Consider the following 18,257-nt stretch of genomic DNA (forward strand, 5'->3'; position numbering starts at 1 on the left):
TAAAGAAAGCTGTAGTTTGTTTTAAAACTGTATAAGTATATAACTGTATAAGACCACATACGCAAAAGTCATGTATGTGAAGTCGTAACTTTTTTTCTCAATGACTGAAGCTAACTTGTTGCGGATCTATCGTTCTACCAAATCCCAAAGGTGCTCTATTGAATTAAGGTCTGGTGATTATGGAGGCCATTGGAGTACAATGAAGTCATGTTCAAGAGTCAGTTTGAGATGACTTGAGCTTTGTGACATGGTGCATTATCCTGCTGGAAGTAGCCATCAGAAGATCGGTACTCTGTGGTCATAAAGGGATGGCCATGGTCAGCAACAATACTCAGGTAGGCTGTTGTGTTTAAACAATGCTCACTTGGTACTAAGGGGCCTAAAGTGTGCCAAGAAGATATCCCCCACACCATTACACCACCAACAACAGCCTGAGCCGTTGATACAAGGCAGGATGGATCCATGCTTTCATCTTGTTTACGCCAAATTCTGACCCTACCATCAGAATGTTGCAGCTGAAATGAAGACTCATCATATCAGGCAACATTTTTTCCAGTGTTCTGTTGTCCAATTATGGTGAAAATTGAAAATTCTACACACAATACATCACCTTTAAGTTCTTATGGTGAATTTGTTAGCAACATGTGTTGACACACTCGGAAGACACATAGTAACATTTGCCTTCATTCTGAGTTGTGTTTTTGGCCACCTGGAGAATGTACATTATGTTTGTAACGTTTATTTTTGTTCTCCTCTAACTCCTTAGAAACATCTGTTGTTGTTGTTTTTTGCTAAATAGATTAACTTAAATGCTGAACATCAGTGGCTTCCTGGTCCTGGGCTTGTAGCTAGTATACTATCTGTTTTAGAGCTTTTTCTTTCAAAACCTGACAGCAATGAGAGTTACCAAAACAAGGAGGACTAAACCATCAAGGAAAGGACTTTGTCCAAGTCTGTTTCCCCTTTGAAAGGTTTCCCTCCAGATAAAATTGTTTCCTGTAGATCCCCCCTCCGTGGTTTAGGTTTAGTGTAGGGTGAGGGTAGGGTTATGGTTGTAGTAGCAGGTATAACAGGTTTGGTTTAGGGCAGGCTTTGGGTCAGAGAAAATTAACGTCAAATAAGCTCTTAGGGATATATTGGGTTATGGCAGAAGTTTTCAAAGTGTGAGGCAGGCCTCCCCAGGGGGGCTCCAAACAGTTTCAGGGGAAGCTCAGTGAAAGCAAGTGAAACTTCTCTTTAGTTATTGCATTAGTTATCAAAAGGAAATCACATAGAATAGCCTATGTGTGTGATTTGGTGAAAGAGAGTTCAGAGAAACAGTAGTTTTGGAGAACTGTTTTTCCCACTTTATCAGAGTCAAACCAATACATGCCTTAGGACAAACTTTTTAAAATCTATTTGGTGTTGAAAATATGTCTCTATCTAGGCTCAGTTGTTTAGTGTGTGTGGGATCATATAACATAATAATGATCCCATAGGCATCCGGGATTTGAGCAAAACTAAGGAAGTGGGATGTGAAGGGGCCACCTTTTATCAAATTTTTTCTGAGGGGAGGCCCACAGTCTCAGTCTTTGAAAATCCCTGGGTTAAGGTAAACAGCACCTTCATTGCTTTTAGTGGGATATTTTGAATACATTTGAACATGCTCTGGTTTCAGATTCAGAAGTAAAGAAGTATGCTTCCGCGTGTCAAACCTGGAAATAATGTTAGCTAAACATGACGTTTAAATGCAGTTCTTTTGCTGAGAGATACTGGTATACTGTAACAGGAAATTGTAGTGCACAGTAATATTAAAAGAATAGAACTGGACTTGGACTGTGTTTTTCTTCATTAGAAAATAAAGAGAAACATAAAAGCCCAGCTAAAAAGAAGCAAAAATCTACCTAGATGGGATAGATGGTGGTGTTACACTTCATAATGATACAATGTGGAATTAAATTGACAAGTTCTGGTAACATGCAGTACTGTACAGTCCCACAGAGTATTCTTGGTGATGACGAACTGATTTAATTAGCTTTCAGTTTATTGTGATCTGAGCTGTGCCTCCCTGGATCATTAGCTGCCTTAATATCCTCTGTGGAGAATACAGGATATTAAGGATAGGACAATGTTCCTACATTACACAAAAGACACAAACCAAAGATATTGTAGCTTTGATGGATAAAAAAACATTTTGTGAATATCAACTGCTACCAAGGCATAGAGTCAAGTTTTAGCTTCAGGAAGACTTCAGTCCTCCCCTTGCACTGCCTCTACACCTCACCTGAAATCTGTACTACAGTCCAAGAACACCATAAAGAAGAAAAGCTTACAGTTCTTCGAAGGTTGAAGATGTTGAAAATATTTTTTTCACACTCTGCACTCCTGGAATTTCCCATAAAGGTTCAGTGATGTTTTAATCTTGTGAGTTCAAATGCCATGGAAGCCACTTGAGTGTTTTGGTGTTTATAAAAACCCTCTTGAAGACAATTTGGCCTTTAGTTGAGTGGTGACTATTCGAGCTCTTTCAGACCTGGTGTCAGGCCCCCTGGCATTCAGCCTTATGTCTTCAGTTTAGTTATTTCACAGTTGAAGCCTTTTTATGTGATGTTTCCATTAGTTTGGTCTTTTTTCTGTAGAGGTGCTGTATATAAGAAAGGGTTTATTGAGAAATAAATCAGTTTGTGTTTTTACCATTTTACTTGTTTAAGATTTATTGTAGCTATATTCGCAGACAATTTTTGCCTGTCACTGGCAATAATTTTCATGGTGTCCATCCAATAGTTGGTGAGATTTTTCAGTCTGGACCAAACTGGTGGACTGACTTTGCCATTTGCCTAACTTCTATTATATACTTCCTGTGCTCTTCTTCGTCTTGATTGCTCTATTGGTTAACTCTTATTGCTTCCCCTAGAAATTGATCTCATTTATCCCATATGCATTGCCCATAGATATCTTACTTTACAAATGCTTGGATGTTGTTCCTCAAATGTAAGTCACTTTGGATTAAAGTGTCTGCCAAATGAGTAAATGTAATGTAAATGTAATATTGTATAAAATTTTTTTTAAAAAGCTCAGCACAATGCACATTTTTAAAAGAAGTACAGATGAGGCAGCTCATCTATATATCCTCTGTGCTTTTGAGGAAAATAAGAATTTGCCTTTCCTCACTGTCTGCCTGTGCAGCAGAGAGCAGCAGTGTCTCATCACTTCTTTGGAGCAGGAAGTTGTAATTCAGCCTTTGGAGTATGTAACTGTGTCACATGTAGTATTGCCAGTAAATGAACTCGGGCTGTGCTGTCAACACTAACTGGTGGTCCTGTTAAGAAAGGCTTTGTGACTTTGTCCCAGAGTATTGTGCTCATGCTGTGTTCTGCTGTCAGAAGCCATTCTTTCTCATTCGCTCTCCGTCTCCATCTCTTAGACTGAGTACATACGCAAAGAGGAAGTGTATCACAAATGCATGCAGACAAGCTTGCCCATGAATCAGAGAAGATTAGATTTGTTAAGCGCACACACACGCTCCCTCGACTTCACCCTGTGTAAACTTTCCACTGCTACACTCTGTGTCATTCCTGTTGTCATTCTAATTTCATCTGAGGAACCCTGCCAAGGCAATAATGAACTCAAGTCATGAGGCAGGGGCCACGCTGAGTGGTTGTTAGTCGTTTTGTGTGTGCACGCATGTGTGTTTGTGTGTGGGGGGGGGGAATGAGAGGGGAAGGTAAATGGAGGAAAAGACAATGTTAAAGAGTGGGGCTGGCCAAGTTTACACATGCTGTTTGTGTGTGTTTGTGTGTGCCGTGCATGAAATTGTACTGGTTTTAAATTAACCAGTGCAGTGGGGTGTATCATCTAAGCCGCTGTAATGTGTCGACTCCTTTATTCAATTTGAGCAGTAATCTTAGAACTCCCCACTGGCCTGCCTTCATCAGCCCCCTGCCACAAAGCTAGCTTAACTGAGCCAGAGACACACAGAGGCAGAGCCATGCTAAAGAGATGAGCCACTTTCCTGGATCAAGATTGTACTTAAACAAATGTAGCCAGGCTAAATCTCCTCATTATGTGGGTATTATGGTCAAGATGGATCTTGTTTGCAGAAGCAGTTTAAGATAGATGGCTCCAGTTGGCTTTTGGGAATTAGAAAGATGAAGATAGCCTACCAAAAGTTTATGCAATAATCCTTTAGTTGGTAGCAGTGAGGTTAAGGGATGATTGTCCCAGTGTTTGCCCTTTTCTCATTCAGCACCATGGACAGCAGCTTGCACCTAGCCAAACTGTTTTCCTTGGATACTTTACTGTCTAGACGTTTTGTGAGGTCAGTGACCTTAAAGAGACAAATACCTGTATGTGGTTTAAGGTAAAGCAGCAGGAGAGGAGCTTAAAACATCTTTTCAGTGTGATCATACTTATATTGTGAAATCTATTTTCTTCATAGTACCAATTCATAACAAGGCACCCTTAAAAAGATATTATAAAATGGTTAGTTAATAATTTACCCATACGTTACAGATCAGTTAGGCTATATATCATTAATAAGATAAACCTTTCAGTTGCCAGGTGGCAATCAGTAAACAATAATAATAATTTAAATGGTCATGAGTTTCTCGCTTTCTAAGCCACCTAGTGTGCATTTATATGTCTTAAAAAAGGGTATAATATCCTTAGTAATACATTAACAGGTCATTACTTTCATTAGCAAATGTTAGTCATCTGCGATTTTAAATGTTAATATTTTATTGATAAATTTAAATGCCCTGCGGCCTTTTTTTTTCAGACTTTCAACGGTCAAATATTTCATAGGATCAGTCATCCTATTTAACTACAGACCTCAAAAGACAAAATGTCATGCTGCAGGAATGTAAACATTAGGAAGATATTTTTCACAGCCTGGCAACCCAATCGTTTCTTGTAAACATGGCTGAAAACGGATATATAAAGCATCAGTAAACCATTTAGTAAAAATTAATAAAGTTATTAGTTACAATTTATAAACCCTTTGTAAAGAGTATTATATTTCAGTGCTTCTTTAAGTAGGCCTATATATTTACTCAAGAATTGAAGTTACTGCAGCTGTTGTGTAGTATAGTACTTGGTTTTGGTATTTAACCAAGGGCATCACTTTGTTTTGAAAAGTGGTGGGGACATTTAAGGCTCATATTAGGGGTGTGGCCAAACACTTCATCCACCAGATGTGATACTGCATAAAATTGGAGTGATGAGAGCAAGTCAAGATGATACTCCAATGCTATTTAGAAGAAATATTCATTGATGCAAAGGGCTACTCGATTGGGGGGCCTGGTTGTCCTACCCCAGAAGATTCTGAGCATTAAACTTAATTTACTGCATTCTACAGTAATTTTCTGCACCAATTTATGGTGGAAATGTCTTTATTTATATGAAGGGAAACAATATTCATGTGGCCAGTGACAAAAATATTATCGAATATAATGCAGTCTCAGCATCTTGTTTGTCAGCCTAAGTTACTTTTTTTTGGACAAGACAGATCTGTTTCTTCTACATTGCATTTTATTAATTCATTCATATTGTGCAAGTAAACCTTTCTCATAGAATTTTCATTTGTTATTTAGCATTTCTTGTTGCAAGCTAATTTTCAGAAAACTTTTAGCAAATGCAAGACAAAATCAGCCATTTCAAAAAGTCGTTGGGGACATGTCCCCAGCATAAATGACACCTATGTATTATACTCCAGGGAAGCTGCTCAGTGACCAGCTAATCAGTGGTTTGTTGTACTGGGCAGCTTTATAAATCTGTAGAGTTAAAAAACAATACATAGGCTAACTGGCTCTAACCAAAGAGTGTTTCTGTTAAGATATCTCAAAAAAACGCATTAAATGTGGTGGGCATGCCAGGCTGGGTTTAGAGATTTCTGCCGTCAGTCTTTAAGCTTTATGAAACTATCTGAGGCAGGTGGCTCGTTGCCAGTTCCAAAGAAGGTTTGCAGAGTCAAGAAATCCTTTCACTTCACAGAGAAATCAAGGACAGTGTAACCCTCTACCAGCACACTTCAAACTACAGAGTGCGTTATTCCAGTGCGTTAAATCAGTTTTACGCTTTTAACTCAGTAAGGTGACCAGTCGACCTCCCTGTCCACTAACACCACCACCACCCCCTCCAATCCCCCCGGTAAAGTCTTATCACGCGGTGTACCGCTGGCACTGTTGCGCCCCCTGCTCTTCCCACCCCGCCCCACCGGGACTGGCGGCAGCGGGTGCCAAACCGCCCCCCAGGAGCCCCGTTGAGGACGGCGCCATGCCGAGCGATGACACTCAACAGCCGGACCGCCGCCTCGTCTCATCCGTTTCCAGCGCTTTACAGAGGACGAGGATGCCATGAGATTTCCCACAGGCCCTCACTGGCACCTGGCCGCGAGTGAACCGCGGGGAAAGAGGGGAAAACCAACGGCGGATAATGACGTGATGGTTCCGATTGTAGAGCGAGCACACGGGGGCTCCGGGCGTCTTTAATGACCGGCGCTGGAGCGGATTTGACCGGACTTTATTGTGTGTGTGGAGCCAGGTGCGATACTGGATCGACCGCAGTTATAGTTAAAGAAAAGAAACGGTCTTTCAAACAGGTTGCTGAGATTTCCTCCCATCTGAAAGGTAAGGTAAGCGATCTGAGCTTTACAATCACCCGTGCGCCACTTAACGGCTCTGCGCAATTTATCTGCTTAATTGAGTTAAAATTAGGCTAATCAGTGATGTAACTGCTGCGAAATTGACCTCCAGCCGCCAATTCAGTTAAAACATTGACTAGGCTATGTGCATATCAGAAAAGTATAGCCTTATTTATCTCGGCAAGAGGTCGTATATACTATAGTTTAACATTACTTGCAGTGTATCCTGAATTGATAACGCAATCTGGACAGTTAGGTGAATAAATCGATTTAAGGTGGGTTTATCTTCTCGTGTTCCTGCTTATGGCAATTCAGTAGGCTATATAGTAGGTTGTTTGCATTGTACTGAGAAATAGAGTTTGTGGACATCAATGACCATAAAATCTATACTTTATCCTGCATGATTATGGCCACTTTTATACAGATTTAACGTAACATAATTCATTTTTTTCTTTTTTGTGCTGGGAAATTCATTTCATTCAGGCTACAAAAATATGTGGTGTACTAAATTACATTCATTAATTTTATATCAGCCTATGTAATAACCTATAAGCACTGACTGAAAGTGAATATGAGTCATTAACTTTATAAAGTGAATGAAGACAGAACCAATCTGACCCCCCCACCCCCCACCCCTTCAAACAATAAGGCTCATGTAGCCACTGCAGAGCTGACCACATCACTGCTGGGGCCCTAAGGCTCTCCTGACGGTTACAACTGATGTCGTCTTTTCTGTCTCTCTTTTTTTTTTTTTTTTTTTTGCTCTCCCAGGAGGCTTTGCAGCACAGTCAAGGATGCTACCCCCCAAATGGTGACTTCTGCAGGTAAGGTGAACATGCTTATTTGCATTATCGCTCTCTAGCCTACACACTCTGTTTGCCTGTTTGTTCAACAAGGAACCAACTATAAACCTTTTGCCGCAAGGTTGTTCATGTGGTGTCTGTGATCTCTCCTGTGCACCACAGGGATCTTGCTCTGGGCAAACTGTGTTACAAAAAAGTGTTCACCTGTGTTTCAGTTCTTACATCTTCAACTGTGCTCTCTACAGCTCATTTGGTTTCCCTTTTTTGGTATTATCTGCACAGAATGTAGCCCTTGCTCAGCCCACACATACAGATACTTACAAATTCAACCATAAATGATCAAAAATGAATGACACTAAGGTAATTATGACACCCCTCTAAGCAGAAAAGACCAGAGTGGGCGTATGCGTTGTCAGTCATATGGAAAAAAACAGATGACTGAGTTCCGTTTAGACTATATGAAAATGAAATCATCCACTTTTCATCAATCCTTTTTTCCTCACTCTTTGCTGTCTTTGTTCCCTCCTGCTCCAGCAGTGGTTGTCTCTGTCCTAGATGTGGCTGTGTTCCTCTCCTCACACGCTGAGATGAGTGCTTTCAGAGGCGGGCCAGGCAGTAAAGTCCCGGTTTTACTACCTGGCTAAATTGCCCTGTGATGGAAAAATATTGTTAAAGGAATGATACTTGAATAATTGAAGCCCCAGGGCTTTAAAATTGCAGGTACTCGCTGTGATTTCCAGTGCAAAGTTAGAGGCCACCTCAACGAAATATTCATATCATTATTTAAGAATGGATATATCAAGGAGCCACTAAGGTACTGCCACCCTCTCGCTCCATCTCTCTCCCTCACCCCTGTTTGTGAGGTCTCTGTTGCCCATCTATCTCCTATTGTAAATTTATTTCTCAGCTTCTCTATTTCTTCCTTTTTAAATGAATTAAAACTATATCTAATGTCTTCCTAAATGGGAGGTTAAAATAAAATACAGATGAGTTTAAGCTTTCTAAGTTATTTTTTAAATACTCTTTGAAGCCTCTCTCACTTGGTAATTTATGTTTTGTCTATTTATCTGCAATCAGATGGGATAATGAGACTTAAAAAAAATTAATGTGATTTGTGGTCTAAGCCAGAGTGATTTCCAGGAGACATTCTAAAGAATATATAGAATACAGTGGAAATACAAACAGGCTGCAGCAATTAGTCAATTAGTTGGTTGACATCAAATTAGTCGATTCATTGTTTGACTTGTTCATTCTCTTGAAAAATGAGGGTTTGCAGATTTTCTCTGTTTTATATCATCATTAATTAGCTTAACTCTGGTCGAACAAAACAAAACACTGACACTGCAGGCTCAGAAAACTCATGATGGGCATTTTTACAATTTTTTAGATGGAATGACAAGCAGGTAAGCATAACATAAAGACTGTAAACAGCTAGTCAGCTCTCTGCAAAAGTGAAAATCTGGGGGTTATGTGCCAAGTTTATTTCTTGGCCGGGCTCAGTGAGCCACTTCCTGCAGCCTCCGTTGATTGCAAGGCAACCTCAGAGTGATGACAAAACTCCAGGAGGTAAATGTTCCCGCAAAGAAATGGTCCAGCACTTAACTGACTGTAGGCAAATTTTGTTACCTTTGGACAGAGCATGGCTAGCTCTTACCCTGTGTCAAGTCTTTATCCAAAGCTAAGCTAACCAACTGCTGGCTACAGATTCATATTGAACGCATAGTTATGAGAGGGGTGTCAATCTTCTCATCTAACTCTCGTTGCCCACAATGTTGAACTATTCCTTTAACTTGTAGATAAAGTTTGGTTTTCCAATGACAGTTTTTGTTCAAAGCTTCTCTAATTTCCGTGGTTCACTCAGGCATCACATGGGAGCCAAAGCCCTTAATTTCAAAACACAAATCCTCGCCGCATCATCCCACGTGAAACTTCCCAGGGAAGAAGTGTTTTTACCTCTCCAACTTTGAGTTAGGGATATGTTCGGCGGTTATGTAAGTGTGTATGCTGAATGTGTGTGTGTATGAGCTGATTGTTCACTCACACACACTCATGTGTGTTTCCTTGCGTTCACATTTAGCTGACTGCCATGTTCGTTTCATTTCCCACAGAGAAAACGAATTAAAATATGACACCTCTCTCAGCTGCCTCTCATCTCCTGCTTTTCATCGACAAAACGGCTAAATATAGTTCTGCAAGCGGAGGGTGAAACCTCTCCACCTCTTTCAACAGTTCCAACCTTATGAAGGTCGAAATTACATGAGATTGTGGTAGCTTGAACAAAGATATAATCGTTTCACCAGCACCACCAACTGTTTTTGAGTATATCATGGGGGGGTGGGGGGGGGGGTAATATATCTGCGTGATATGCGTAAAATTGCAATATTAATAAGAATATTTTCTAATGTTGGTAAGTATCATTTTATAGCAAATACATTCAAAATCACAAAAAAACTGTCAAACTTATGTTCAGTCCGGTAAACTGTTAAGATGTGTTGAAAATTGTTAACACAAGTGACACAAAAACGTCTTGTGTGAGTTGCGAAGTAGCAGGAGCCACTGATATCAAACATATCGTTAATGTTCCTCACTTGAAACACAGGAGTTAAATACTACAGGTTTATGTTTTTGCCCCCAAGAAGTAACATTTCTTCCATCAGTTCAGCATGGGAATTAGTTCTAAATACTACGATATAGAGCAGCAACTCTAATGGATTAATGTGTAGATTATTTTCGCTCCAATTAATAGCCCAAGGTGACATTCAGATTGTTTGTTTTATCAGACTGACAGTACAAAGCTTAAAGGTATTCAGTTTGCTGTCATATATGACCAAACTGTTCTTACGTTCTCATGTATCCAACTTACTTTATGAAAGAACCACATATTCTCTAATGCAGGGGGTCATCTTGTATACTGATGATTTGAACCGTGCAGGGGTGAGCGTGTGGGTACTCATGTCCATACAACCCTTGGAAGTGCTCCAACAGCCACGCACATGCAGACACACACACACACACACACACACACAACAAACCACTTAGCATTGCTTTTGTGCTTCAGTCAAAATCCTTGCAAATCACCATTTGGCAGCCACACGCTGTCTAACCTGAGTCTACTGGCCACCTGGGAGTCGTACACTTAATTACACAAAGGAGGTTTTGTGTTGTGGATATCAGAAGCATGTTGCCTCTTCTTAAGCTCTCTCATCGCCCTTTCTTTGCCTTCACTTGTCCAAGTCAGCAACTGACAGGATTTATGGCAGATCCTCTTACTCCTCACAGGGCACATGGTTGTTTTGTGATCAAGGGGTTGTTATATGTGTGCGTTTGCTCAGATTTGTCTGCATGTTTGCGCGTGTTCAATCAGACAGCGCTGAACCCAGTGAGATTCATATATGAACCTCGCTGGTTAAGACACTCCGACAACGGCAGAGTTGAGTCTCCCAACGTCTGTCACTTGGCGTCTTTGTCTCTCCAGTCTGTTGGAAACTCTCCAATCTGAGGCATTACCTCGGCGCTCCCTTTCTAGCATAATTTGGTTGCATGTTAGTCAAAACCAGTTATTTTTGGTTCTAGAAAGATTCCATTGCTTGTCTGTGTTGATATACATCAGAGACGGGCAGAACTTCTGCATAAATGTGTCATAGTAGCTTCTGCAGTGGAGCACAGGTCTTGAAAGGACAATGTGGAGATAGACCAGGAGAAGAATGATGTAAAAGTGTGGTGAAAGAGGAGAATATGGCAAAAGAAGGAATGACGAGACATAACATACTGAGCAAGAGAGGGAAGAGATGGATAAATGGGGAGCAAGGGAGACTTCACATCGCTTTTAACGACATTATCGTGGCCCGTGGTGTATATAATTTAGTACGATGACGCAATGGAAGATACCGCACCGAGTGAGCTGTCTGGGTGGGAGGCTCACATGCTCCTTTCAACACACACACTGACACACACACACACACACACACTTCTCTCTGTAATGGTGTTACATTTGTCAGATATTCATATGCTTTCAATGTTAGGATTTATGTTCATTACCCTTTCTTATCACATCTTTTGGGGGACACACCCCACTCACCTTTTGTTTCCATTAGGGACAGAAAAAAAAAAAACATGGGAAAGAAACCTCTGGCAGGGATTTGACTGTGGGAAAGCATGTGGCTCTACAGTCAGGGAGCAGACCAAACCACCCAACCGTAAACTACCATTTATTTTAACCTTATGGCTGAGGATTGCCAGTTATGACGACACAACAAGTGCCAGAACGTTTAAAAATTTCATTAGGCAATAAGACTAAAATTAACTGCAAATTGACAGCCCTGGGAGGCTCATAGCTTTTAGAAATTTACATTAATATGCGAGTAATGAGAATTTTCTTCATCAATTTAATTGGGATAATTAAATGTTGTTCATTCACTGAGAAATATCTGGATGTTGTAGTTAATTGACTCGAACAGTAGAGAAACAAAGTCATCTGGTGTTGTAATTACTAAAATGGCAGTGCTTAAAATGAATTTATAACGTTAATGTTTAGATTGTGTGTTTGGTATGTTAAAGTGACTGCCAGGAAAAGGAAATCAAGGCATCCGCACACACATTCTATCTCTCTTGCTAATTTATAGCTTTCTGTCAGATAGACCTGTTTATAAGGCCTATTTGAGGCTAGGCTGTACATTTGCTGTGTGCAGTGGAGATAATTATGTGTGTGGATTCTTGATTTCTTTTCATTAACACCATTCTCGCTCCCGTGTGACTCTGCCAATCAGAGATATTTGTTTAAGATTATTTGCCTGCAAACACTCGACCATAATTTGGCAGTGAGTGTGCGTGTAACTAAATATTTCCTTGACTTTACCCTGGCAGAGGATCTAAAATATGTCTCCCAGATATTGTATGTGTCTTATACAGTATGTTCTCAACATTTTATATCAAAACATTAAATTGCATGTATGTTTCGAATTGTGTTGTCAGTATGTCTTTACTGTATGGTTTAAAGTGCTGTATCAGTACCTATCATCTATATATTATTGACATGATGATTAATATCCTTGCAACTTTGAAACGTACTCAATCACAGTGAACCACAAATGACAGGAGATGCACGTGCAAATCAGATTTAGTATGCTGAAAGTGCACTGCACATGTGCATACAACGTACTGGCCGTCTGAGAGTGCACGCACAGTAGATGTTGCTGCATTCAGCATGCTAATCCATCTACATCCTGAGTGTCTGTTTGCCATCCAAAGTGGTCCTGTTGGAATTCACTCACACTTTGCAGATGCTGCTTTTCAGATTCCAGTAGTGAGTCTAATTTATGTCCATATTTACATTAATACACCAGTTATGAGAATCTTTTCATCAATGTAGTTTGGATAATTAAATAAATAATATATAATATAATATATTGAGTACTGTTGATTGAAGCAGTTTGAAGTGAATCACTTAAGGCACTGCTAACTTGTGTCAATCACCATTCTTTCCTTTTTTTTTTTTACAGATAAATCCGTAATAAAAATAATCAGTAGCTGCATTTTTTTTCATTTTCTCTTGACAGAAGAAGTTGCTTTTCTCAAGGGAGTTCCAGTGAGAGGAGGATTTGAGACTCCAGAGGCCTCCTTCATCTTTGTATCTCCCGCTGTCTTCTAATGTACGTGGCCATCTCCTCTATCAGCGCTCAGACGTTACTGCTTCATCAAGGGGTGAAATAATTTTTCCTCTGAGCTAATAACAACTGAAAACCATCCATCTGTATCTGTGAGACCTGAAACATCCCCGGCTGTCTGATAACAGCGGCATAATAACCAGCTAATTACAACATGTTTCATCAGTTGAGGTTACATCATGATGCTACATGAATACACTAATTCAGCTTACATTGGTTATTTTTGCAGGGATTACAGAAACCTTTGTTGGACGTAAGTAAGCGAGACTATTTTGAAGAAAGTTTTGGTTTAATCTAGAACTGCCCCAAATCCACATGTCTAAAAAAGCCCATTCTCTTTTTTTCCTCCATCTTCTTCTCTCCCTCTCCCTCTGAAGGGTTTGATGGAGATCTGGTCGAATGTCAGCGGGAACTATTGTTATATCCGGAGGAATTCTCGCCGGAGTGATACTGCTGTGCATTGTAGCAGTGCTCTGTTACTGTAGACTCCAGGTATCACTGTGTACTTCAGTGTTTGTATTTAAATCAAAAACTATTTTAATGAAGCTTTATCTAGATGACCCATAAAAGGGTGAGCTTCCTCCTTCCAAGATACGTGGAGAAGGGAAATATTATTAAATTAAATAAATGTGTTTCCCCTGGGAAAACATGGACGTGCAAGTAAGTGAGATCAATATAAGATTCCTGAACAGTTACAGAAAGCAATCTGGAATCTGTCTGTCGGTTGTCCATTGTAATTCCATAATGTTAGTAATTGTTCATCCAATCAACTTGAAACATGGCGGGTGTGCGCGAGTGTCGCGTTTGGTGCAATTTGAACACGCAACACGTTCAGAATTAATAAATATACTAGAGAACAGCATGGGGGGGGAAGCTGCTGCAGCGACAGCGGGCTACGCTCACGTGGGCGGGGCTTATGCTGCTCATCTTTACAACAGCGAGAACAGGGTACGCCCACGGGGAGTTATAAGAGTTTTATGAAGTTCTAGGGAAATGCTGAATATCTAGCAGTATCTCTAATTTAAAAAGTGAATAAGTGAGCTTTGGAGCCATTGGTAGGTATTTCTTTAACTTTGTAAAGAACCAGGCTAGCTGTTTCTCCCTGCTTCCAGTCTGTATGCTAAGCTAGGCTAATTCACCTCCTTGCTCTAGATCTGTATTTAACACATAGACATGAGAGTGGCCCACAGACATCTACAATCATGAAAGTGGAGGTCGGAAACTTGGTGGCTCGTTGCTGCAGGCAGGATGAGAAGCAAGAATGACGATAAATCCACTTTTTAATCCCAAAAGTTAACTCAGTAAACGGCTGCGGGTCAGATCAGAATCCAGTGCTGCCCGGGTGTTCGCAAAATTTGCATCTGTTCATGTCTTTGCATTAACTTAGTAAGAAATCCCCCCATGCGAAAAATTCGCTATGCTTTCGGGTTGAACACAAGAAGGCAAATAAGCTTAATTCTCTACATTTCAAAGTATTCCTTCATAGTCTTTGATGTTCACAATAAAGTATGTTTTACAATATAGTAACAACTGAACTCCCAACACCTCTTTCTCAATCTCTCTCTCCTCTGCTCTGTCCTTGTCTGCTCTGTAGTATTACTGCTGTAAGAAGAATGATTCTGAGGTGGATATGGGCTCCGTGGTGGGAGCAGACCCTCTCTCCCACTTTCCCTGCAATGCCTGTAATGCCCTCGCCATGGACGGCGCAACTATCGCCCCCGTCTCTCTGGATCAGCTGGACTCGGGTTCTCACCACAACCATTGCCCCACCTGCTCACCGTACACCCTCCGCTCTGGACTCACAGACAACATGCGAAACGGAGGGGAGCGGCTGGGCTTCCACACCTACTATGAGAACCCGTCTGTCTCTCTCCCACTGTCTGCCAACCAGCAGAGCTCCTCCCCTCTGAGTTACTACAGTCCCACAGACATGTTTCCTCCCCCGCCACGCCCCTACAGCACACAGGTCTGACCTCTGCTGTACCATAAAGACACATACTCACACATATAGAAAACCATTGTGACATACACATGCCCTTTCGTTTGGGACTAAATTCAGGTGATGGATTGCGATACAGCACAATTACACACATGCCCACATTACTGTACATTCTCAAAGATTCTAGACGGGGAGTGACCCATAAATTGAGCAAACTGACAGAGTGTGGGCAACCAGTTGTTGGACCAAACCCATGGGGAGCTGCAGGCGGCAGCAAAAAACAGTGTTTTACCAGCAGGGAAATGGTACAGAACTGAAATACAACCTCAGTTTGTTTCACTTTGGTAATTGGATCTCAGGTGTGATCCAATCTAAATTTAGATGTGAACACAACTGGATTGATACAGTCATTGAAACCACATTTAAAGGTGGCCAGGGACACGTGGCTACTATAGTGTGAACACAAAAGGGTCCTCAGACTGCCATGCCAGTTTTGTTGTGTAGGTGCTAGGGATGCAAATTTTAAGCAATTCCCATTAGCCATGTTTATGATCAACTACTCACCTTATGAAATAAGACAAAATGCATAGTTGTTTTTTTCCATGAAAGCTCATTTTTAGCTATTGATTTGCACTGTTTGTGCACCACAATGATAATATATTAATAAATATTTGAATAATAATTGTTTGAGTCATGAATTAAATAAAACAAAATAACTTTATGAATAATTTCCTAGGAGATTTTCTGGATGTCATTTAGTACTAATGATAGGAAAAATAGGAATGTCCAAGAAAAACTTGCCTGTTTACCATTTTTTGCACATTCAGCTGATCTGCTAGCACTGCTAAAAAAAAATTTAAAAAATTGTTACGCTAGCAATTAATTAGGATTATTTAATTAGAAGTGTAATTGAACACAGTATCTATTTTTGCTATAATGACCACCAAATTACATAGATCTTTTAGGAAATATAGTGGGAAATTATTTGTAATTTACGGACCCACAAAATAAAGCATTAACAAATGTTCTGCGCCTGTTTCTCCTGATGTTCTTCACCAATAAGAAAAACGAAATTATAAAGTTAGACAATTATTTTACATTAGATTAGACATGCAAGGCACCTAAAAGCAAAGTTCAGCCCACTGTCAAAAGGCTACGAATGCCTATATCAAGTAGAAAAATACAATACCATGACATCTTAATCACTGACTAATTATTAGTGGCTCTGGTTGCTTAGACAAGATAAGTCTGTACCCATGTGGGAATATTCACAGAAATGCTCTTTAGAAATGACTAGAGACATATCTGGGGGTTTTTTTGTTCAGCACCAACTAAATAAAATGAGAGCTGGGACGCGACATCTGGAGAAGTATTTAGAGATTCTGGAGAATATATCCTGTTACATGATACAGAGTCTGAAAAGGACCAACACCTCTTTAGTTTCTGTAATCCCCCCCCCCCTTTCACTGTGCTGCTTTTTAAAAAAAACAGTTTTAAATGCTAGCCTGAGAAAAACCCCTCCCACCGCCATCCGATCCAGCTTAATGTACATGAGGGCTAACACTTTTTTAATTAGGTGGTGTTGTTTGCCAACTACAGAAACTACTAATGGAGCTTAATTGTTTTTGTCCAGAGTAAAGACATGAGTCAGAGATGAGAGTTTTTAAGCATTTTTCGTGCATCTTGCAATTATTTGAAGGAGTGTAGTTTTATTATGCTAGAGAGAAAAAGGCTACTAGAAAAGTATGAATTTTGTTTGCTAGTGTTTTCACTTCTGGTTAATTGTAATGAAACTACATTACTAAAAGAGGGGTTGGTTCTACAGTGTCTTCCATATAAGTTGATGTATTGAACTTTTTCATGTTTACAGATTGAGATGGATGAAAAGAAAGAATGCATCCTCAGATTTTTAGAGATGTTGGAGGCAGGAACGAGATACTTAGGCTCATGTACCATACGTTGTTGATCTTGAAGTTTTGTATCTTACAAGCCATTATATCTGCTATACAGTACAGTAACAAGATGCAGTGTTATTCCACAGTATACGCCTGAATCTATATATTTTTAAGGAGTGTTGTACTTTTTGTGAGGGATGTCAGGGTTTAAGTGTGTTTTACTGAGTTTGTACCAAATGTGAGTTTCATATGCTCTTCAATTATCCTTCCATCTTGATTTTTCTCTGTATGTCTGCTGGTTATAAAACAACAGGGGGACACAATGGGAAGAGAATGGAAATGTACATTTGTTACAGGAAATTCACTTTAAAATTGTACTTAAATTTAGCAAAAATGTGATTAAATGGTATAAAAAAAAGATAGTTATTATAAATACAGATTATTAGTTAAAGATATTTATTCAGTATATTCTTGCACCACATTGTTTCCACTGAGCTGTGTGCTTCTTCATCACATCTCCTAACTTTCCTCACCTCACATCCCCTTGTTGTTGAGAAGTATGTGTTAAATTATATCTGTAAAAGAACATTTTTTTCATAATTTAGATGTTCATTCAGCCTTGGTGTTCACTGCCATATAGCCAATATACTCACTCAACAAATGTCGTCCCCGTAGTTTGGTGAAAGGGGTTTAGTTATTGTGAGAAAAATCCACCAAGTTTCACAAAATGTTCCTTTTTTTTGAGGAGGAATAAATGTTTATATCTGCCTGGAGTTTTTATTTTCTGTCTTCGATTTTCGATTGCAGATTACTCAGACAGTAGATGCACAGGATGTTGTAATCACTAAAATTTCTGGTAAAAAAAAAAAAAAGTACAACAGGAAGTGTTGAAAAACCACACAAATAAAAACTTGACTGAAATCAAAGAAGTGAAGAAGTAAAAAGTCGCTACATGTTGAAACTCAAAGGAAGGGAAGTGAAACTGGGAAAGAAATGACACTCATCTGTCATCAGGAGAAAGAAGGCAAAATAATGAAATGACAGATTTCAGGAAATTAAAAGAAACTGCACCCGTGATGTGAAAGTAATACTGAGAATATGACAAAAATAAGTGTCATTTATGGGCGGAGGCGCTGAATCCTCTTTGTTATTCTGCATGCATGTTTTGGTATTCTATCGCTTTACCTGCTGGACCTGTTTGCTCTCCTATAAGGCAGCTCAGCCCATGACAATAATAGACAGATGGGCCTGTGTCACGTTAACACTGTGGGGTGAAATATCACAAAACACCACATCATTTACTCCTTCTTAATACATCAGCAGTGTTTGCTTGGCAGT

The 18,257-nt window shown here is 39.9% G+C and overlaps 1 protein-coding gene across 3 annotated transcripts; it reads left to right on the plus strand.

Annotated features, from left to right (window-relative positions):
• The first annotated feature begins 6,210 nt into the window (after positions 1-6,210).
• Positions 6,211-17,690, plus strand: LOC119910975 (protein FAM163A-like). Of its 3 annotated transcripts, none has more exons than XM_038729848.1 (6): positions 6,211-6,610; positions 7,391-7,443; positions 12,978-13,122; positions 13,315-13,338; positions 13,463-13,577; positions 14,680-17,690. In XM_038729848.1, exons 5-6 carry the CDS (start codon positions 13,485-13,487, stop codon positions 15,055-15,057), a joined length of 471 nt encoding a protein of 156 aa, XP_038585776.1. In that variant the 5' UTR covers positions 6,211-6,610; positions 7,391-7,443; positions 12,978-13,122; positions 13,315-13,338; positions 13,463-13,484; the 3' UTR covers positions 15,058-17,690. The 3 variants fall into 3 exon arrangements, with proteins under 3 accessions (XP_038585776.1, XP_038585774.1, XP_038585775.1); XM_038729846.1 differs by having other exon boundaries at positions 6,212-6,610; positions 12,978-13,070; XM_038729847.1 differs by having other exon boundaries at positions 6,212-6,605; positions 12,978-13,070.
• Positions 17,691-18,257: the final 567 nt, after the last annotated feature.

Source organism: Micropterus salmoides, unplaced genomic scaffold, assembly GCF_014851395.1.
Source record: "Micropterus salmoides isolate LMB-PRFRI ecotype aquatic unplaced genomic scaffold, ASM1485139v1 Ms_hic_scaffold_19, whole genome shotgun sequence".
In the NCBI taxonomy this organism is placed as follows: domain Eukaryota; kingdom Metazoa; phylum Chordata; class Actinopteri; order Centrarchiformes; family Centrarchidae; genus Micropterus; species Micropterus salmoides.